Genomic DNA, 23614 nt, shown 5'->3' on the forward strand with positions numbered 1-23614 from the left:
ATGCAATTTTGACCTGCACATGCGTTCATACTTTTTATGGCTTCCAGTCAGAATGGAGCCATGACACTAATGTTGAAGTCAACAAGCACAGAACATATAATTGGGTCCACCAGGCCTTGCTATTTTTGACTGCAAGAATAGTTACTGCTATTGTTGCTGTCAAAAACCAACTAAAACCTTTAGGGCTGTTTCACACGAGCGGATGCCGCGCGTTGCATCCGCTCCGTGAAAGAGTGCCAAGACCCGATGCAGACTGCAGAGGCACGGAGCATTAACAGGACTGATAATGCTCCGTGCCGCTCTGTGATAATGCTCCAGAGAGGCACGGAGCATGATCAATCATGTTACTGCTCCGTGCCTCTGCTGTCCGCATCGGGTCTTGGCTGTCTTTCACGGAGCGGATGCCACGCACGGCATCCGCTCGCGTGAAACAGCACTTAGACGGACATGTTTCCAGTACAACCATATACAGAGGGAAAAGGGCAAAAAGAAAACCCAACACATTGAGTCAGATTTTTTTTTAAATTTATTTATGTAACACAGTGTAGAAAGCTATTAGTTCATAAGCAATGATTCTGTACAATCATCCAGCAGAAAGTTGTCATAAAGGAATCTCTGCTAATTTTCGACCAGCAGGGCACTTTTTTTTTTAATTGTCTAAAAAAAAAAGTGCTTTGAATTATCAGAGACACATGAAACCCCGAAAACAACTAGAGGGTACTGCAAACACATTGTGTCACAGGCCTGTCCAGCACGGATAGGGGGTTAAAGCTTAAATGTTACATGAAGAAATAAAAATAAAAGAAAAAGAAAAAATATTAATAATATATATTTTTTTGTTTGATTTTAATTAAACGTCTGCAATTCCTAAAGTGTGCACATAAAACAGGCACAAAAAACCAAATGTGTGTGTTTCCATAATTTTCTACATCACGTACACGGCAGAACAATCTGTACAATAACACAGTAGAGAGAAAATATTTAAAAAAAAAAAAAAGGAATTAAAAAAAAATTGCATGGAATTAAAATTCAATAAAAATAAAATTCGATTTTATCCTTTAAAATGCATAGCGGAGGTGGTCAAACAAATGTACTAGGCAAAAGAAGCAGCATAAAACCTCACATACACATAATGCATCCCCAATCGTTTTGTAAAGCGGTTTTCACCCCGGACTTAATTTTTTATTTTTTTTGTCACAACTCACAAGAATAATATACAACCTGTTTAAAGATCTACATGATAAATAAGGGAGAGGCGACTACTCATGCACTAGTCTTAAGACAGCTAAACTCTTTACAGTACACAAAAACATTCATTGAATAATGTTATGTAAAGACTGAAATGTTAAGAGAATACATTACCGATTTCCGTTTATTAGTTCAAGCGTCTACTTGTGTTACAGCACAGCTGTCAAAAGGCGAAGATGATTAAATCATAAAACAGTGGTGGATTTTTTTTATAGCTTTTTCTCGTTTTTGATTTTTTTTATTATTATTCTCTCAACATGACCTTTATTTTTTTTATTTTTTTCTGGTTCTATATTTATATATGTATATAGCCGAACACCGATGGGCAGTGAAGCAATCATTTGCTGTCCGAGAAGAGAGGCTGCTGTGGTGTTCCTAATTCTGCATCTGTTCGAAGAACTTGTATGTGGGGTTCTCGTAGCCGTTTTGCTGCATCTTGGTCAAGTGACGTTCCTCAGGCGTCACTGCGGCGTCAACCTAAAGGAGGAAGAGAAGGGAGGTTAAAGGAAATCTGTCACCAGGACAATCGCTATTGCAGTAAATCCATGGCCTGCCCTAATAGCACTTAGTACCTTATTTACAGATGTGCCTTTGTTCCAGCAATAGATGTTTTTATCCTCTGAAAATCCAGTTTATTTAGTATGCAAATGGCCAGTAAGGTGCCCAGAGGGGCGTCACTCTTTCAGGGAGTTTTTTTCATTATAATCCAGTGAAAAAAATAATACCGTATGTCATTACAATATCTTCAGCCATAACTGTGCCATATGATCTTCTCAGTCACCAGATCAATTGTTTTATTTTTTATTCTCCCCCCATTCCCCTAACATCCCCATAACTCCCCCCCCAACCCCCGCAACAACTAACAATATAGCTCCACGCTGAATGCCATATAATGTATATAGATAGTTTATGAGAACTCGATCGTCTAATCTTTGGATCTACAGTAGTTTACCCAGCGTTCCTCTCGTTTGGGCCTTTTTCAATTTTTCAATCTTAATCCATGTTTTCCCAGTAACAAAGCAAGGGTTAACAGTGAAAGAAAACTAATTTTAAGTTGCCATGTCACATTTGAAGACCCCCTGATGCACCCCTAAAAAAATGACCCCATTTTGGAAACTACAGGATAAGGTGGCAGTTTTGTTGGTACTAGTTTAGGGTACATAGGATTTTTGGTTGCTCTATATTACACTTTTTGTGAGGTAAGGTAAGAAACAATAGCTGTTTTGGCACAGTTTTTATTTATTGTTATTTACAATGTTCATCTGACAGGTTAGATCATGTGGTATTTTTATACAGCAGGTTGTTACGGAGGCGACAATACCAAATATGTAAATCAGTTTTACATAATAAAGAATTTTTGAAAAAAATGTTTAGTGTTTTCATATTCTGAAAGCCATAGTTTATTTTTTATTTTTTGGGCGACTGTCTTTTGTAGGGGCTCATATTTTTCCAGTAAGAGATGACGGTTTGATTGGTACTATTTTAGTGTGCATATGGCTTTTTTAACACACTTTTTTTGGGCGATTGTCTCAGGTAGGGTATCATTTTTGCAGGATGAGATGACGGTTTGATTGGCACTATTTTGGGGTGCACATGACTTTTTGATCGCTATTACACTTTTTTTGATGTAAGGTTTTTTGCCACTTTTTTTTTTTTTTTTTTTTTTACGGTGTTCACCTGAGGGGTTAGGTCATGTCGTATTTTTATAGAGCAGGTTGTTACGGACATTGGACGATACCTAATATGTATATATTTTTTCTATTAAATTTTTTTACATTTAACACAAAATCACTTTCTGAAACCAACAAAAATCATGTCTCTTGTGTCTCCATAGTCTGAGAGCTAAGTTTTTTTGAATTTTTTAGGTAATTGTCTTAGGTAGGGGCTAATTTTTTTTCGGGATGAGGTGACGGTTAGATTGGTACTATTTTGGGGGGCATACGCCTTTTTGATCGCTTGGTGTTGCACTTTTAGTGATGTAAGGCGACAAAAAAAAAAGTTTTTTTTATTACAGTTTTTATTTTATTTTTTTACGGTGTTCACCTGAGGGGTTAAGTCATTTGATATTTTTATAGAGACAGTCGATATGGACACAGCGATACCTAATAGGTCTACTTTTCTTTTTTTCCCTATTTAAATTTTATTTATTTTTTACTTTATTTTGGGAAAAGGACTTGAAACATTATTTTTTTGTAAAACTTATTTTTTTTACTTTTTTTCCCACAACTTTTGGGGGTCTGATCGCCTTTACAATGCATTATAATACTTCTGTATTGTAATGCATTGGCTGTAAGTGTATTACCAGTGTAATACACTTACAGCCTGCGTCCTGTGAGATCCAGCGGGCCGTAATAGTACTGCGCTGGGCGGCAAGTCACGTCCCGCTGCGCCGTACCATTATGGCACTGGGCGGGAAGGGGTTAAAGGGAAACATCAATCTCTTTATTTCCACATCTGTCAAAGCGAATTCAATACATTTTCTCCATTTTTGAATATATCTGTCTGTAGCTTTTTCTTTATCACGCTCAGTATTCAGTCTCTCCATATATAATAATTGTTTCATAAGTCCCTATTTCTTCTTCCCATGAGGGGGTCTCTGGTTGTAACCAGCGCCTTAATATACAGTGATCCCTCAAGTTACAATATTAATTGGAACCAGGACGACCATTGTATGTTGAAACCATTGTAACTTGAGTAATTGCTTCCAAAGCCTGAAAATGTCACCCAAGATAAGAGAAAATTAAGATTTAAGAAAAATAAGCAGATAACTAAGGCAGATAACACAAGTCCTTACATATAACAGTCAGGAATAGCTGCTAACTAGAAACTAATACAGATATTGTACCAGAGAAGTGGCCTTGATTGGTTGGATCTGAGTCTGAGACCTTGTATGTTGAGTCTGGTTTCAGCTCATGATGGGTCAGAAAAGACCATTGCATGTTGAAAATATTGTATCCTGAGGCCATTGTATCTTGAGAGACCACTGTACGTTTTTTTACTAATGTATCCCTCCTCCTGCCACCAAGGCAGACAGAGGCGTCTTAGTCTCTCATGATATAGTGGAAGGTGCATTGCTGTGGGATTTGTCGGACTGATATTCCCCACACCGCCTCTATGTACTGTATGGCATGTGCACATAACGGCTGCAGATCCGGGCAGGTAAGTAGACCATGCAGAAGCCCCGCTCTTGGGACACGGTCTAATATAGTGCGCTGGGGCCTCTTTATAGGCAAGGTCAAATGCATAAGTTGCCTTGTGCATTATTCTCAGTTGTGTCTCTCGCCATTGTTCATTAGAGATCGCCCGTCGTATTAGAACAATACCGTCTCTCATTTTTCTTGTTAGGTCCCCATCTCCCAGTTTCTCATTTGTCAAAGGCTCCCCTCACTAAGCCTATGGAGTGTATGTTTTGAATCTTCCTATATAATTTTGAGAGTGCCACAATACTTTTGTCAGTGCCCAACAGGGCCGCAAACCATGCCAGTCTATCTTCTCCCATCTTCACCGACTGTGATTTACAAAATGATTCTATTTGTTGAAATGGGATATAGTGTGACGGTGCTAATTGGTACTTATCCTGGAAGTCTTTCCAGGACATGATCTGATGTCCTGATGTGGTCAGTCTATCCTATAGTGATTTTATCCCTTTTTCTCCCCAAGCCCGGTACATTTTATTCTGCGGGCCTTGTGGAAAGGTCGCCAAAGACCATAATGGTAGTTTGGGGGATAAGTAAATTACTTATATAGTTTCCTAATTGCCTTCCAAGACATAATCGCATCCCTTAGAAGTATTGAGCTTTTGATCTCTTCCGGGATATCCCTAAGCCTAGTGTGTAAAATTGCAGGCTAAAGTCGCTCTTTATTCGCTACTGCCTCCAGTTTCTTGTTCATGCACCTTTTTACCCTCATCTTGTAGGCTTTACATTATTTCTTTTTGTGCTATTCTTTTAGCAACCTATTTATCTACAAGATAATCCCCAAAGCAGAACTTCACAACATGTATCTGCATGGCGGTCACCAACACAGAACTTCAGAACATGTATCTACGTGGTGGTAACCAAGACAAGACTTTTTGTGAGCACTTCAGTTAGGGGTGGGCGATATGGCCTAAAATCTAAATTGCAATATAATTTTAAGCATGTGCGATATGCGATATATATTGTTTTCTATATTGGGGGGGGGGGGGGGGTGTTTAAATTTTATTTATTTTTTACTTTTTATTTATTAACTATTTGCCTCCTTAAGGGCTAGAACCCTTGTCATATTCACCCTAATAGAGCTCTATTAGGGTGAATAGGACTTTACACTCTCCCTGCTGCCCTGTGCATAGTGCACACAACAGCAGGGAGCTGACCATGGCGCCAGCCTCTCATGTGCTCCCCCAGCCTCTGATCTGCCCCCCCCCAGCCTCTGATCTGCCCCCCCAGCCTCTGATCTGCCCCCGCCAGCCTCTGATCTGCCCCCCGCGCCTCTGATCTGCCCCCCCGCGCCTCTGATCTGCCCCCCCAAGCCTCTGATCTGCCCCCCCCAGCCTCTGATCTGCCCCCCCAGCCTCTGATCTGCCCCCCCAGCCTCTGATCTGCCCCCCTTCCCCAGCCTCTGATCTTCTCCCCAGCCTCTGATCAGCCCCCCCTTCCCCAGCCTCTGATCTTCTCCCCAACCTCTGATCTGCCCCCCTTCCCTAGCCTCTGATCTTCTCCCCCAGCCTCTGATCTGCCCCTTCTGGTAACGCAAACCCCCCCTCCCTCCCCAGTATTAATCATTGGTGGCAGTGGCCACAGGGTCCCCCTCCTCCCCCCCATCATTGGTGGCAGTTTGCAGTTCCGATCGGAGCCCCAGCAGTGTAATGCTGGGGCTCCGATCGGTTACCATGGCAGTCAGGAGTCACGCTGCTGAAGTCCTGGCTGCCATGGTATGTTAGTGAGCAGAGAGCAGCGCATTATACTCACGTGCGCTGTGGCCGCCGGTCGCTCCTTCTTCTCATAGGTCTGTGCGGCGCATTGCTAATGCTGTAAGCATTAGCTATCCGCCGCACAGACCTATGAGAAGGAGCGACCGGCGGCCACAGCGCACGTGAGTATAATGCGCTGCTCTCTGCTCACTAACATACCATGGCAGCCAGGGCTTCAATAGCGTCCTGGCTGCCATGGTAACCGATCGGAGCCCCAGCATTACACTGCTGGGGCTCCGATCGGAACTGCAAACTGCCACCAATGATGGGGGGGAGGAGGGGGACCCTGTGGGATATGGCCGGCACATTCATTGGTAGCGCAGTGGCCACAGTCCCTCCCCTCCTCCTCCTACTCTGTCCTCATTGGTGTTCAGCGGCAGCCGCGCACCGTGGGGAGGGAGAGACTCCCTCCTCCTCCCTCCTCCCCCCTCCGCTGTGCCGGCCGGCTCAGGAGAAAATGATCATATCGCGGTCCGGCGATATAGGCGATATGGCGAAAATCCATATCGTGGCCCAAATTCATATCGCCTATATCGCCCACCCCTAACTTCAGTACATGTATCAACATGATGGCCACCAACACAGAACTTCTCATGTGCACTTCAGTATATGTATCAACATGGTGGCCACCAAGACAGAACTTCTCATGTGCACTTCAGTATATGTATCAACATGGTGGCCACAAACACAGAACTTCTCATGTGCACTTCAGTATATGTATCAACATGGTGGTCAACAACACAGAACTTCTCATGTGCACTTCAGTACATGTATCAACATGGTGACCACCAAGAGAGAACTTTTCATGTGCACTTCAGTACATGTATCTAAGAGGTAGACATCAAGACAGAACTCATCACGAGTACTTCACTGCACTCGATACATGTATCTACATGGTGGACACCAAGACAGAACTTCCTGTAAGCCTTTCAGTACATGTACCTACACACTGGTCACCAAGTCGGATCCTTTACTTTCGTACCTGTTGGTATGGTAGCCAACAAGAGAGAACTTCTCATGATCTAATATGTGAATGAATATATGTGATCATTTCGATTCCATTTTGCAGTCGATGTTCATTTCATATTAGAACGACCCTTAAAGCACTCATTGCATTCAGTATTCATGTTTGTGTAAGGCTACTTTCACACTAGCGTTTTAGTTTTCCGGTATTGAGATCCGTCATAGGGGCTCAATACCGGAGAAAAACGCCTCAGTTTTGTCACCATTCATTGTCAATGGAGACAAAACAGAACAGAATGGAATGCTCCAAGAAGCATCGTTCCGTTTAGTTACGTTCCCATACCAGAGAGCAAACCGCAACATGTTTATTTCTGTCCTGGGATGCGGAGCAAGACGGATCCGGCTTGATCCCCAATGCAAGTCAATGGGGACAGTTCCGTTTTCTCTGCCACAATAGAAAACGGATCCATCTTCTATTGACTTTCAATGGTGTTCATGACGGATCCGTATTGGCTATGTTAAAGATAATACAACCGGATCCGTTCATAATGGACGCAGACGATTGTATCATCAGTAACGGAAGAGTTTTTGCTGAACCCTGCCAGATCCAGCAAAAACGCTAGTGTGAAAGTAGCCTTAGATATAGTCTTTTGTTCTTTAAAACAAGGTCGGACAAGTGTGTAGGCAGCATTTTTATATTCAGTATTCATATTTGACTAACTTATAATGCTGTGTTCTGTAAGTTATACATGTTGTATAATATATAACCTTGTGTGCAGTGAAGCAAGAATGGGTATCATCTGGGTGTATACCGAGCCGTATCTGGTAATACTTTTACAATTACAGAAAACAATTGGACCTCTCAGCACATGTAAGTCGTATACAGTACAGACCAAAAGTTTGGACACACCTTCTCATTCAAAGAGTTTTCTTTATTTTCATGACTATGAAAATTGTAGATTCACACTGAAGGCATTAAAACTATGAATTAACACATTTGGAATTATATACATAACAAAAAAGTGTGAAACAACTGAAAATATGTCATATTCTAGGTTCTTCAAAGTAGCCACCTTTTGCTTTGATTACTGCTTTGCACACTCTTGACATTCTCTTGATGAGCTTCAAGAGGTAGTCACCTGAAATGGTTTTCACTTCACAGGTGTACCCTGTCAGGTTTAATAAGTGGGATTTCTTGCCTTATAAATTGGGGTGGAACCATCAGTTGCGTTGAGGAGAAGTCAGGTGGATACACAGCTGATAGTCCTACTGAATAGACTGTTAGAATTTGTATTATGGCAAGAAAAAAAGCAGCTAAGTAGAGAAAAACGAGTGGCCATCATTACTTTAAGAAATGAAGGTAAGTCAGTCAGTTCGAAAAATTGGGAAAACTTTGAAAGTAAGGGCTATTTGACCATGAAGCAGAGTGATGCGCCAGATGATCTGGCCTCCACAGTCACCGGACCTGAACCCAATCGAGATGGTTTGGGGTGAGCTGGACCGCAGAGTGAAGGCAAAAGGGCCAACAAGTGCTAAGCATCTCTGGGAACTCCTTCAAGACTGTTGGAAGACCATTTCAGGTGACTACTAGAGTTGAGCGAACACCTGGATGTTCGGGTTCGAGAAGTTCGGCCGAACATCCCGGAAATGTTCGGGTTCGGGATCCGAACCCGATCCGAACTTCGTCCCGAACCCGAACCCCATTGAAGTCAATGGGGACCCGAACTTTTCGGCACTAAAAAGGCTGTAAAACAGCCCAGGAAAGAGCTAGAGGGCTGCAAAAGGCAGCAACATGTAGGTAAATCCCCTGCAAACAAATGTGGATAGGGAAATGAATTAAAATAAAAATTAAATAAATAAAAATTAACCAAAATCAATTGGAGAGAGGTTCCATAGCAGAGAATCTGGCTTCCCGTCACCCACCACTGGAACAGTCCATTCTCAGATATTTAGGCCCCGGCACCCAGGCAGAGGAGAGAGGTCCCGTAACAGAGAATCTGTCTTCATGTCAGCAGAGAATTAGTCTGCATGTCATAGCAGAGAATGAGGCTTCACGTCAGCCACCACTGCAACAGTCCATTGGCATATATTTAGGCCCAGCACCCAGGCAGAGGAGGGAGGTCCCGTAACAGAGAATCTGTCTTCATGTCAGCAGAGAATTAGTCTGCATGTCATAGCAGAGAATGAGGCTTCACGTCAGCCACCACTGCAACAGTCCATTGGCATATATTTAGGCCCAGCACACACACAGGCAGAGGAGAGAGGTCCCGTAACAGAGAATCTGGCTTCATGTCAGCAGAGAATCAGTCTGCATGTCATAGCAGAGAATGAGGCTTCACGTCAGCCACCACTGCAACAGTCCATTGGCATATATTTAGGCCCAGCACACACACAGGCAGAGGAGAGAGGTCCCGTAACAGAGAATCTGGCTTCATGTCAGCAGAGAATCAGTCTGCATGTCATAGCAGAGAATGAGGCTTCACGTCAGCCACCACTGCAACAGTCCATTGGCATATATTTAGGCCCAGCACCCAGGCAGAGGAGGGAGGTCCCGTAACAGAGAATCTGTCTTCATGTCAGCAGAGAATTAGTCTGCATGTCATAGCAGAGAATGAGGCTTCACGTCAGCCACCACTGCAACAGTCCATTGGCATATATTTAGGCCCAGCACACACACAGGCAGAGGAGAGAGGTCCCGTAACAGAGAATCTGGCTTCATGTCAGCAGAGAATCAGTCTGCATGTCATAGCAGAGAATGAGGCTTCACGTCAGCCACCACTGCAACAGTCCATTGGCATATATTTAGGCCCAGCACACACACAGGCAGAGGAGAGAGGTCCCGTAACAGAGAATCTGGCTTCATGTCAGCAGAGAATCAGTCTGCATGTCATAGCAGAGAATGAGGCTTCACGTCAGCCACCACTGCAACAGTCCATTGGCATATATTTAGGCCCAGCACCCAGGCAGAGGAGGGAGGTCCCGTAACAGAGAATCTGTCTTCATGTCAGCAGAGAATTAGTCTGCATGTCATAGCAGAGAATGAGGCTTCACGTCAGCCACCACTGCAACAGTCCATTGGCATATATTTAGGCCCAGCACCCAGGCAGAGGAGGGAGGTCCCGTAACAGAGAATCTGTCTTCATGTCAGCAGAGAATTAGTCTGCATGTCATAGCAGAGAATGAGGCTTCACGTCAGCCACCACTGGAACAGTCCATTCTCAGATATTTAGGCCCCGGCACCCAGGCAGAGGAGAGAGGTCCCGTAACAGAGAATCTGTCTTCATGTCAGCAGAGAATTAGTCTGCATGTCATAGCAGAGAATGAGGCTTCACGTCAGCCACCACTGCAACAGTCCATTGGCATATATTTAGGCCCAGCACCCAGGCAGAGGAGAGAGGTCCCGTAACAGACAATCTGGCTTCATGTCAGCAGAGAATCAGTCTTCATATCATAGCAGAGAATCAGGCTTCACGTCACCCACCACTGTAAGAGTCAATTTTCATAAATTTAGGCCCAGAACCCAGGCAGAGGAGAAAGGTCCCGTAACAGACAATCTGGCTTCATGTCAGCAGAGAATCAGTCTTCATATCATAGCAGAGAATCAGGCTTCACGTCACCCACCACTGTAAGAGTCAATTTTCATAAATTTAGGCCCAGAACCCAGGCAGAGGAGAAAGGTCCCGTAACAGACAATCTGGCTTCATGTCAGCAGAGAATCAGTCTTCATATCATAGCAGAGAATCAGGCTTCACGTCACCCACCACTGTAAGAGTCAATTTTCATAAATTTAGGCCCAGAACCCAGGCAGAGGAGAAAGGTCCCGTAACAGACAATCTGGCTTCATGTCAGCAGAGAATCAGTCTTCATATCATAGCAGAGAATCAGGCTTCACGTCACCCACCACTGTAAGAGTCAATTTTCATAAATTTAGGCCCAGAACCCAGGCAGAGGAGAAAGGTCCCGTAACAGACAATCTGGCTTCATGTCAGCAGAGAATCAGTCTTCATATCATAGCAGAGAATCAGGCTTCACGTCACCCACCACTGTAAGAGTCAATTTTCATAAATTTAGGCCCAGAACCCAGGCAGAGGAGAAAGGTCCCGTAACAGACAATCTGGCTTCATGTCAGCAGAGAATCAGTCTTCATATCATAGCAGAGAATCAGGCTTCACGTCACCCACCACTGTAAGAGTCAATTTTCATAAATTTAGGCCCAGAACCCAGGTAGAGGAGAAAGGTCCCGTAACAGACAATCTGGCTTCATGACAGCAGAGAATCAGTCTGCATGTCATAGCAGAGAATCAGGCTTCACGTCAGCCACCACTGCAACAGTCCATTGTCATAAATTTAGGCCCAGCACCCAGGCAGAGGAGAGAGGTCCCGTAACAGACAATCTGGCTTCATGACAGCAGAGAATCAGTCTGCATGTCATAGCAGAGAATCAGGCTTCACGTCAGCCACCACTGCAACAGTCCATTGTCATAAATTTAGGCCCAGCACCCAGGCAGAGGAGAGAGGTCCCGTAACAGACAATCTGGCTTCATGTCAGCAGAGAATTAGTCTGCATGTCATAGCAGAGAATCAGGCTTCATGTCAGCCACCACTGCAACAGTCCATTGGCATATATTTAGGCCTAGCACACAGGCAGAGGAGAGGTTCATTCAACTTTGGGTAGCATCGCAATATAATGGTAAAATGAAAATAAAAATAGGATTGAATGAGGAAGTGCCCTGGAGTCCAATAATATATGGTTATGGGGAGGTAGTTAATGTCTAATCTGGACAAGGGACGGACAGGTCCTGTGGGATCCATGCCTGGTTCATTTTTATGAACGTCAGCTTGTCCACATTGGCTGTAGACAGGCGGCTGCGTTTGTCTGTAATGACGCCCCCTGCCGTGCTGAATACACGTTCAGACAAAACGCTGGCTGCCGGGCAGGCCAGCACCTCCAAGGCATAAAAGGCTAGCTCTGGCCACGTGGACAATTTAGAGACCCAGAAGTTGAATGGGGCCGAACCATCAGTCAGTACGTGGAGGGGTGTGCACACGTACTGTTCCACCATGTTAGTAAAATGTTGCCTCCTGCTAACACGTTGCGTATCAGGTGGTGGTGCAGTTAGCTGTGGCGTGTTGACAAAAGTTTTCCACATCTCTGCCATGCTAACCCTGCCCTCAGAGGAGCTGGCCGTGACACAGCTGCCTTGGCGACCTCTTGCTCCTCCTCTGCCTTGGCCTTGGGCTTCCACTTGTTCCCCTGTGACATTTGGGAATGCTCTCAGTAGCGCGTCTACCAACGTGCGCTTGTACTCGCGCATCTTCCTATCACGCTCCAGTGCAGGAAGTAAGGTGGGCACATTGTCTTTGTAGCGTGGATCCAGCAGGGTGGCAACCCAGTAGTCCGCACAGGTTAAAATGTGGGCAACTCTGCTGTCGTTGCGCAGGCACTGCAGCATGTAGTCGCTCATGTGTGCCAGGCTGCCCAGGGGTAAGGACAAGCTGTCCTCTGTGGGAGGCGTATCGTCATCGTCCTGCCTTTCCCCCCAGCCACGCACCAGTGATGGACCCGAGCTGCGTTGGGTGCCACCCCGCTGTGACCATGCTTCATCCTCATCCTCCTCCACCTCCTCCTCATCCTCGTCCTCCTCGTCCTCCAGTAGTGGGCCCTGGCTGGCCACATTTGTACCTGGCCTCTGCTGTTGCAAAAAACCTCCCTCTGAGTCACTTCGAAGAGACTGGCCTGAAAGTGCTAAAAATGACCCCTCTTCCTCATCCTCCTCCTCCTCCTCCTGGGCCACCTCCTGTTCCATCATCGCCCTAAGTGTTTTCTCAAGGAGACATAGAAGTGGTATTGTAACGCTGATAACGGTGTCATCGCCACTGGCCATGTTGGTGGAGTACTCGAAACAGCGCAACAGGGCACACAGGTCTCGCATGGAGGCCCAGTCATTGGTGGTGAAGTGGTGCTGTTCTGTAGTGCGACTGACCCGTGCGTGCTGCAGCTGAAACTCCACTATGGCCTGCTGCTGCTCGCACAGTCTGTCCAGCATGTGCAAGGTGGAGTTCCACCTGGTGGGCACGTCGCATATGAGGCGGTGAGCGGGAAGGCCGAAGTTACGCTGTAGCGCAGACAGGCGAGCAGCAGCAGGATGTGAACGCCGGAAGCGCGAACAGACGGCCCGCACTTTATGCAGCAGCTCTGACATGTCGGGGTAGTTGTGAATGAACTTCTGCACCACCAAATTCAGCACATGCGCCAAGCAAGGGATGTGCGTCAAATTGGCTAGTCCCAGAGCTGCAACGAGATTTCGCCCATTATCACACACCACCAGGCCGGGCTTGAGGCTCACCGGCAGCAACCACTCGTCGGTCTGTTGTTCTATACCCCGCCACAACTCCTGTGCGGTGTGGGGCCTGTCCCCCAAACATATGAGTTTCAGAATGGCCTGCTGACGTTTACCCCGGGCTGTGCTGAAGTTGGTGGTGAAGGTGTGTGGCTGACTGGATGAGCAGGTGGAAGAAGAGGAGGAGGAAGCCGAGAAGGAGGAGGTGGCAACAGGAGGCAAAGAATGTTGCCCTGCGATCCTTGGCGGCGGAAGGACGTGCGCCAAACAGCTCTCCGCCTGGGGCCCAGCTGCCACTACATTTACCCAGTGTGCAGTTAGGGAGATATAGCGTCCCTGGCCGTGCTTACTGGTCCACGTATCTGTGGTTAGGTGGACCTTGCCACAGATGGCGTTGCGCAGTGCACACTTGATTTTATCGGATACTTGGTTGTGCAGGGAAGGCACGGCTCTCTTGGAGAAGTAGTGCCGGCTGGGAACAACATACTGTGGGACAGCAAGCGACATGAGCTGTTTGAAGCTGTCTGTGTCCACCAGCCTAAATGACAGCATTTCATAGGCCAGTAGTTTAGAAATGCTGGCATTCAGGGCCAGGGATCGAGGGTGGCTAGGTGGGAATTTACGCTTTCTATCAAATGTTTGTGAGATGGAGAGCTGAACGCTGGCGTGTGACATGGTGGAGACGCTTGGTGACGGAGGTGGTGGTGGTGGTGTTGGTGGTACATCCCCTGTTTGCTGGGCGGCAGGTGCCAACGTTCCTCCAGAGGCGGAGGAAGAGGCCGAGGCGGCAGCAGCAGAATAGGCCGAGGCGGCAGCAGCAGAAGAGGTAGCAGGGGGAGCCTGAGTGACTTCCTTGGTTTTAAGGTGTTTACTCCACTGCAGTTCATGCTTTGCATGCAGGTGCCTGGTCATGCAGGTTGTGCTCAGGTTCAGAACGTTAATGCCTCGCTTCAGGCTCTGATGGCACAGCGTGCAAACCACTCGGGTCTTGTCGTCAGCACATTGTTTGAAGAAGTGCCATGCCAGGGAACTCCTTGAAGCTGCCTTTGGGGTGCTCGGTCCCAGATGGCGGCGGTCAGTAGCAGGCGGAGTCTCTTGGCGGCGGGTGTTCTGCTTTTGCCCACTGCTCCCTCTTTTGCTACGCTGTTGGCTCGGTCTCACCACTGCCTCTTCCTCCGAACTGTGAAAGTCAGTGGCACGACCTTCATTCCATGTGGGGTCTAGGACCTCATCGTCCCCTGCATCGTCTTCCACCCAGTCTTGATCCCTGACCTCCTGTTCAGTCTGCACACTGCAGAAAGACGCAGCAGTTGGCACCTGTGTTTCGTCATCATCAGAGACATGCTGAGGTGGTATTCCCATGTCCTCATCATCAGGAAACATAAGTGGTTGTGCGTCAGTGCATTCTATGTCTTTCACCGCTGGGGAAGGGCTAGGTGGATGCCCTTGGGAAACCCTGCCAGCGGAGTCTTCAAACAGCATAAGAGACTGCTGCATAACTTGAGGCTGAGACAGTTTCCCTGGTATGCATGGGGGTGATGTGACAGACTGATGGGGTTGGTTTTCAGGCGCCATCTGTGCGCTTTCTGCAGAAGACTGGGTGGGAGATAATGTGAACGTGCTGGATCCACTGTCGGCCACCCAATTGACTAATGCCTGTACCTGCTCAGGCCTTACCATCCTTAGAACGGCATTGGGCCCCACCATATATCGCTGTAAATTCTGGCGGCTACTGGGACCTGAAGTAGTTGGTACACTAGGACGTGTGGATGTGGCAGAACGGCCACGTCCTCTCCCAGCACCAGAGGGTCCACTAACACCACCACGACCATGTCCACGTCCGCGTCCCTTACTAGATGTTTTTCTCATTGTTATGGTTCACCACAACAACAAATATATTATTTGGCCCAATGTATTGTATTCAAATTCAGCGGGATATAAATTTGAGGCCTAGTATTTAGGCGCTGGGTGACCGGTATGGATTTAGTGACAGAATTAGACTTGGAAATGCACAGAAGCGTGTGTGTGTGAAGTTATTCTGAATGACCCAATGTGCACCTTGAATATTATATACCCTTTTAGGGATAGATTTCAAATAGCTCTGATATAGCAGAAACCACTAAATTATGAAATTGCTAAATTGGGAATTGTACTTCAACCCAGAACAAAAAATGTGCTTTGACGGACACTAAATATCTTGCCCAGCAACAACAGTACAACGGTGGGTAACGAGAGATTTAGAGGGAATTAAATTTGAGGCCTAGTATTTAGGCGCTGGGTCACCGGTATGGATTTAGTGACAGAATTAGACTTGGAAATACACAGTAGCGGGTGTGTGTGAAGTTATTCTGAATGACCCTATGTGCACCTTCAATATTATATACCCTTTTAGGGATAGATTTCAAATAGCTCTGATATAGCAGAAACCACTAAATTATGAAATTGCTAAATTGGGAATTGTACTTCAACCCAGAACAAAAAATGTGCTTTGACGGACACTAAATATCTTGCCCAGCAACAACAGTACAGCGGTGGGTAACGAGAGATTTAGAGGGAATTAAATTTGAGGCCTAGTATTTAGGCGCTGGGTCACCGGTATGGATTTAGTGACAGAATTAGACTTGGAAATGCACAGAAGCGTGTGTGTGAAGTTATTCTGAATGACCCAATGTGCACCTTCAATATTATATACCCTTTTTGGGATAGATTTCAAATAGCTCTGATATAGCAGGAACCACTAAATTATGAAATTGCTAAATTGGGAATTGTACTTCAACCCAGAACAAAAAATGTGCTTTGACGGGCACTAAATAACTTTCCCAGCTACAACAGGACAACGGTAACGAGAGATTTAGAGGGATTTAAATTTGAGGCCTAGTATTTAGGCGCTGGGTGACAGGTATGGGTTTAGTGACAGAATTAGACTTGGAAATACACAGTAGCGGGTGTGTGTGAAGTTATTCTGAATGACCCTATGTGCACCTTCAATATTATATACCCTTTTAGGGATAGATTTCAAATAGCTCTGATATAGCAGAAACCACTAAATTATGAAATTGCTAAATTGGGAATTGTACTTCAACCCAGAACAAAAAATGTGCTTTGACGGACACTAAATATCTTGCCCAGCAACAACAGTACACCGGTGGGTAACGAGAGATTTAGAGGGAATTAAATTTGAGGCCTAGTATTTAGGCGCTGGGTCACCGGTATGGATTTAGTGACAGAATTAGACTTGGAAATACACAGTAGCGGGTGTGTGTGAAGTTATTCTGAATGACCCTATGTGCACCTTCAATATTATATACCCTTTTTGGGATAGATTTCAAATAGCTCTGATATAGCAGGAACCACTAAATTATGAAATTGCTAAATTGGGAATTGTACTTCAACCCAGAACAAAAAATGTGCTTTGACGGGCACTAAATAACTTTCCCAGCTACAACAGGACAACGGTAACGAGAGATTTAGAGGGATTTAAATTTGAGGCCTAGTATTTAGGCGCTGGGTGACAGGTATGGGTTTAGTGACAGAATTAGACTTGGAAATACACAGTAGCGGGTGTGTGTGAAGTTATTCTGAATGACCCTATGTGCACCTTCAATATTATATACCCTTTTTGGGATAGATTTCAAATAGCTCTGATATAGCAGAAACCACTAAATTATGAAATTGCTAAATTGGGAATTGTACTTCAACCCAGAACAAAAAATGTGCTTTGACGGACACTAAATATCTTGCCCAGCAACAACAGTACAGCGGTGGGTAACGAGAGATTTAGAGGGAATTAAATTTGAGGCCTAGTATTTAGGCGCTGGGTCACCGGTATGGATTTAGTGACAGAATTAGACTTGGAAATACACAGTAGCGGGTGTGTGTGAAGTTACTCTGAATGACCCTATGTGCACCTTCAATATTATATACCCTTTTTGGGATAGATTTCAAATAGCTCTGATATAGCAGGAACCACTAAATTATGAAATTGCTAAATTGGGAATTGTACTTCAACCCAGAACAAAAAATGTGCTTTGACGGGCACTAAATAACTTTCCCAGCTACAACAGGACAACGGTAACGAGAGATTTAGAGGGATTTAAATTTGAGGCCTAGTATTTAGGCGCTGGGTGACAGGTATGGGTTTAGTGACAGAATTAGACTTGGAAATACACAGTAGCGGGTGTGTGTGAAGTTATTCTGAATGACCCTATGTGCACCTTCAATATTATATACCCTTTTTGGGATAGATTTCAAATAGCTCTGATATAGCAGAAACCACTAAATTATGAAATTGCTAAATTGGGAATTGTACTTCAACCCAGAACAAAAAATGTGCTTTGACGGACACTAAATATCTTGCCCAGCAACAACAGTACAGCGGTGGGTAACGAGAGATTTAGAGGGAATTAAATTTGAGGCCTAGTATTTAGGCGCTGGGTCACCGGTATGGATTTAGTGACAGAATTAGACTTGGAAATACACAGTAGCGGGTGTGTGTGAAGTTACTCTGAATGACCCTATGTGCACCTTCAATATTATATACCCTTTTTGGGATAGATTTCAAATAGCTCTGATATAGCAGGAACCACTAAATTATGAAATTGCTAAATTGGGAATTGTATTTCAACCCAGAACAAGAAATGTGCTTGAACGGACACTAAATAACTCGCCCAGCTACAGCACTAGGGACAGATTTAGCTGGATATAAATTTGAGGCCTAGTATTTAGGCGCTGGGTGACCGGTATGGATTTAGTGACAGAATTAGACTGGGATATGGCCAAAAAATGAACAGACTATTGCTGGTTAAATGCACTTGGTGTGACAGCTTCACCCTGATGTAGGCTTTAGCCAAAAAACAACCACACCATTGAGGGTTAAATGCACTTGGTGACAGGCGCAGCTTGCCCCTGATTTTGTATATGGCCAAAAAATGAACAGACTATTGCTGGTTAAATGCACTTGGTGTGACAGCTTCACCCTGATGTAGGCTTTAGCCAAAAAACAACCACACCATTGAGGGTTAAATGCACTTGGTGACAGGCGCAGCTTGCCCCTGATTTTGTATATGGCCAAAAAATGAACAGACTATTGCTGGTTAAATGCACTTGGTGTGACAGCTTCACCCTGATGTAGGCTTTAGCCAAAAACAACCACACCATTGAGGGTTAAATGCACTTGGTGACAGGCGCAGCTTGCCCCTGATTTTGTATATGGCCAAAAAATGAACAGACTATTGCTGGTTAAATGCACTTGGTGTCACAGCTTCACCCTGATGTAGGCTTTAGCCAAAAAACAACCACACCATTGAGGGTTAAATGCACTTGGTCGCAGCTTGTGCTGGCGCACCACAAGACACAAAATGGCCGCCGATCACCCCAGAAAAATGAGACTGACAAACGGTCTGTGCAGCCTAAAAACAGTGAGCAATTGAGGATCAGCAGCTCAATGATCCACAGCTGCAGATCGATCAGTTAATCAAGTCCTTTGGAGGAGTTAATCTGCCTAATCTCGCCCTACTGTCGCAGCCGCAACCTCTCCCTACGCTAATCAGAGCAGAGTGACGGGCGGCGCTATGTGACTCCAGCTTAAATAGAGGCTGGGTCACATGGTGCTCTGGCCAATCACAGCCATGCCAATAGTAGGCATGGCTGTGATGGCCTCTTGGGGCAAGTAGTATGACGCTTGTTGATTGGCTGCTTTGCAGCCTTTCAAAAAGCGCCAAGAAAGCGTCACAAAAGCGCGAAGAAAGCGACGAACACCGAACCCGAACCCGGACTTTTACGAAAATGTCCGGGTTCGGGTCCGTGTCACGGACACCCCAAAATTCGGTACGAACCCGAACTATACAGTTCGAGTTCGCTCATCCCTAGTGACTACCTCTTGAAGCTCATCAAGAGAATGCCAAGAGTGTGCAAAGCAGTAATCAAAGCAAAAGGTGGCTACTTTGAAGAACCTAGAATATGACATATTTTTAGAAGTTTCACACTTTTTTGTTATGTATATAATTCCACATGTGTTAATTCATAGTTTTGATGCCTTCATAGTCATGAAAATAAAGAAAACTCTTTGAATGAGAAGGTGTGTCCAAACTTTTGGTCTGTACTGTACATAACAAAAAAGTATGAAACAACTGAAAATATGTCACATTCTAGGTTCTTCAAAGTAGCCACCTTTTGCTTTGATTACTGCTTTGCACACTCTTGGCATTCTCTTGATGAGCTTCAAGAGGTAGTCACCTGAAATGGTCTTCCAACAGTCTTGAAGGAGTTCCCAGAGATGCTTAGCACTTGTTGGCCCTTTTGCCTTCACTCTTCGGTCCAGCTCACCCCAAACCATCTCGATTAGGTTCAGGTCCGGTGACTGTGGAGGCCAGGTCATCTGGCGCAGCACCCCATCACTCTCCTTCATGGTCAAATAGCCCTTACACAGCCTGGAGGTGTGTTTGGGGTCATTGTCCTGTTGAAAAATAAATGATGGTCCAACTAAACGCAAACCGGATGGAATAGCATGCCGCTGCAAGATGCTGTGGTAGCCATGCTGGTTCAGTATGCCTTCAATTTTGAATAAATCCCCAACAGTGTCACCAGCAAAGCACCCCCACACCATCACACCTCCTCCTCCATGCTTCACGGTGGGAACCAGGCATGTAGAGTCCATCCGTTCACCTTTTCTGCGTCGCAAAAAGACACGGTGGTTGGAACCAAAGATCTCAAATTTGGACTCATCAGACCAAAGCACAGATTTCCACTGGACTAATATCCATTCCTTGTGTTCTTTAGCCCAAACAAGTCTCTTCTGCTTGTTGCCTGTCCTTAGCAGTGGTTTCCTAGCAGATATTCTACCATGAAGGCCTGATTCACACAGTCTCCTCTTACCAGTTGTTCTAGAGATGTGTCTGCTGCTAGAACTGTGTGTGGCATTGACCTGGTCTCTAATCTGAGCTGCTGTTAACCTGCGATTTCTGAGGCTGGTGACTCTGATGAACTTATCCTCCGCAGCAGAGGTGACTCTTGGTCTTCCTTTCCTGGGGCGGTCCGCATGTGAGCCAGTTTCTTTGTAGCGCTTGATGGTTTTTGTGACTGCACTTGGGGACACTTTCAAAGTTTTCCCAATTTTTCGGACTGACTGACCTTCATTTCTTAAAGTAATGATGGCCACTCGTTTTTCTTTACTTAGCTGCTTTTTTCTTGCCATAATACAAATTCTAACAGTCTATTCAGTAGGACTGTGTATCCACCTGACTTCTCCACAACGCAACTGATGGTCCCAACCCCATTTATAAGGCAAGAAATCCCACTTATTAAACCTGACAGGGCACACCTGTGAAGTGAAAACCATTTCAGGTGACTACCTCTTGAAGCTCATCAAGAGAATGCCAAGAGTGTGCAAAGCAGTAATCAAAGCAAAAGGTGGCTACTTTGAAGAACCTAGAATATGACATATTTTCAGTTGTTTCACACTTTTTTGTTATGTATATAATTCCACATGTGTTAATTCATAGTTTTGATGCCTTCAGTGTGAATCTACAATTTTCATAGTCATGAAAATAAAGAAAACTCTTTGAATGAGAAGGTGTGTCCAAACTTTTGGTCTGTACTGTACATTCGCAGTCTCTGTTTAGCAATTGGTCATTTGACCGTATCTCGTCTTTTTTAATGTACTGAAAATTAAAACTACACTTTTATTTAAATCTTCTTAAAAACTACTTTTTCAAACTTCTTAATATTCTAAGATACTGTGACTATATTAAAACTTTCAGTATTTTCTAAGCAGGAAAATAAATTGTGGTTTCTGCGGTTATTGTTTTTCACAGCAGCACTTAATCACTTGGAACACTGTAGCAAGTACAGCCTTAAAGCGCTACATTATGTTCCGTTCAGATTCTAATGAGATTAATTCTTTCCTTCTAATTCTACTTCCTGCTCGCTACTGAACTTAAAAACACACACAAACACACACCCTGCCTCTCGACATGTTTCGCTGGAAAACCAGCGTCTTCAGGGGATCATGCAGGTATGTGTGTTAGGTATATGATGTCATGATGTTCGGTGTAACCTCTTGCATGTGCACTGTGGACCAGATGAGAAAAATCTTTCTAAGTTCGCATGCATGCGCGAATTCCCCGCATAAGCGAGGGGGCCGGGGTGAGTATAGTGACAACTAGCAGGCGATGCAGGCTATTAAGACTGACCAATAGCCAGAAATGTTTAAATGAATCAGGAGCACAAAGCGAGCAAGCGGCAGTATGATACGCCGCAACATGATGACATCATTCATATACCTAACACACATACAAACATGTCGGGAGGCAGGGTGTCTGTTTGTGTGTCTTTTAAGTTCAGTAGCGAGCAGGAAGTAGAATTAGAAGGAAAGAATTAATATCATTAGAATCTGAACGGAACATAATGTAGCGCTTTAAGGCTGTACTGCTACAGTGTTCCAAATGATTAAGTGCTGCTGGGAAAAACAATAACAGCAGAAACACATCACTTTCCCCTAACCACAATTTATTTTCCTGCTTAGAAAATACTGAAAGTTTTAATATAGTCACAGTATCTTAGAAAACAGGAAGTTTGAAAAATTAGTTTTTAAGAAGATTTAAATAAAAGTGAAGTTTTAATTTGCAGTACATGAAAAAAGACGAGATACGGTCAAATGACCAATTGCTAAACAGTATCTGGTAATAGTCTTGTGACTTCGACTCATCCTAGGTCTGACAGCTGGCCACTCATAGATGCAGGAGTGAACGGGGTGAACAACACATAGGCAATGTCCTTTAGACTGTATCTCCACTAGTTGCAACATTAGGTTGCTTAGCTCTTTATTTAATAGGATATAAGAGCTTGGACTTCTCAAGGCATGGCTAGAGAATCAGCTCACCCACAGAGGGACGCCTCGCCTAGGATCAACTCCGTGTATTCCCGATTGAGCCTCTGGCCTATGAGGAGAAAAGGGTTTCGCTAGGTGATACCTACTCAATCGTTGATGTATGTTCTTTATCCTTTGTATTCAATAATTTCAAAAGAAGGACATTATTGTGCTATAAATATACTACTGTAGCTAATAAAATTATATTAACCTTTATTAAAGTGTAGAATTTGTTAACCCTTAATGAAGTGTTGTTATTACCTTCATTAAGGTGTAGAAGTTGTTTGACCTTCATTGTGGTGTAGCTGTAGCCCTCAATGAAGTGTAGAATTTGTTAACCCTTAATGAAGTGTTATTACCTTCATAGAGGTATAGAAGTTGTTTTGACCTTCACTGAGGTGTAGACATCGCCCTCATTGAGGTGTGGAATTTGTTGACCTTCAAGAAAGTGGAGCTATCACCTTTATGGAATTGCGTGAGTTAAGAGTCTCTCTTTGAAGAGAATCAGAACCTGAAATTGTGCATGTTCGCAAAACATTAATACATGACTAAATGTATCTAAATGGTGGTCAGCAAGACAGAATTTCCCATGATCATTTCAGTACATCAATACATAGTCATCACCAAGATAGAGAACTTCCTTTGAGCATTTTAGTCCATGTATAAACATGGTAACCACCGAGACAGAACTTCTCTCGAGCACTTCCATACATGGATCTACGTGGTGGTAACAGAAAACTGGTTGCATGGCAGACAAAGTACCACAGCCTGAAGAAAGCACTAAAGCTGCAGATATACATTAGATTAACGTTGGCAGAGTCCACCAACCATCTGTCTATGAAGGTTTCCCAACTGTTCCCAATTACAGATGTCTGTGAAAAGACAAGGCCATCCTCTGTTTTGCCGGGAGAGAAGTCCTTGTCAGAAGTGTCTGGCAGTGACTTGTCTCCAACTCCCTATTCAATAATAATAAATGCTATTCCAAGCCAAGCACGGTGGTTTAGGAAGCCAATACCTAACTTTCGTCATCTTAAGAGGTTCTACCGAGAAGAAAAAGAAATAAGTATTCTGTTCTACCAAGGTATGTAATAGTATAAAAAAAAAAGCTTCACACTGGATTTCCTCTGTTTTGACCAAATTTTAGGAGATTCCCCCTCCCCCGGACACATTTTCTTCTTCCTGGAAATCCATTAGGAAATCAGTATATCATTGAGGAAGACCCTGGCAGAGGAGCAGACTGTCATC

General features: G+C 44.6%; 1 protein-coding gene across 1 annotated transcript in view; it reads right to left on the bottom strand.

The window, feature by feature from the left end:
* Positions 1–508: 508 nt before the first annotated feature.
* LOC122930768 (amyloid beta precursor protein) overlaps positions 509–23614 on the bottom strand; it is a 191164-nt gene continuing 168058 nt past the window's right edge. Inside the window, 1 exon segment of the mRNA XM_044284351.1 lies at positions 509–1725. Within this exon segment, the coding sequence (XP_044140286.1) occupies positions 1624–1725 (102 nt within the window). The 3' untranslated portion in view covers positions 509–1623.

This window comes from Bufo gargarizans, chromosome 3, assembly GCF_014858855.1.
Source record: "Bufo gargarizans isolate SCDJY-AF-19 chromosome 3, ASM1485885v1, whole genome shotgun sequence".
Taxonomy (NCBI): domain Eukaryota; kingdom Metazoa; phylum Chordata; class Amphibia; order Anura; family Bufonidae; genus Bufo; species Bufo gargarizans.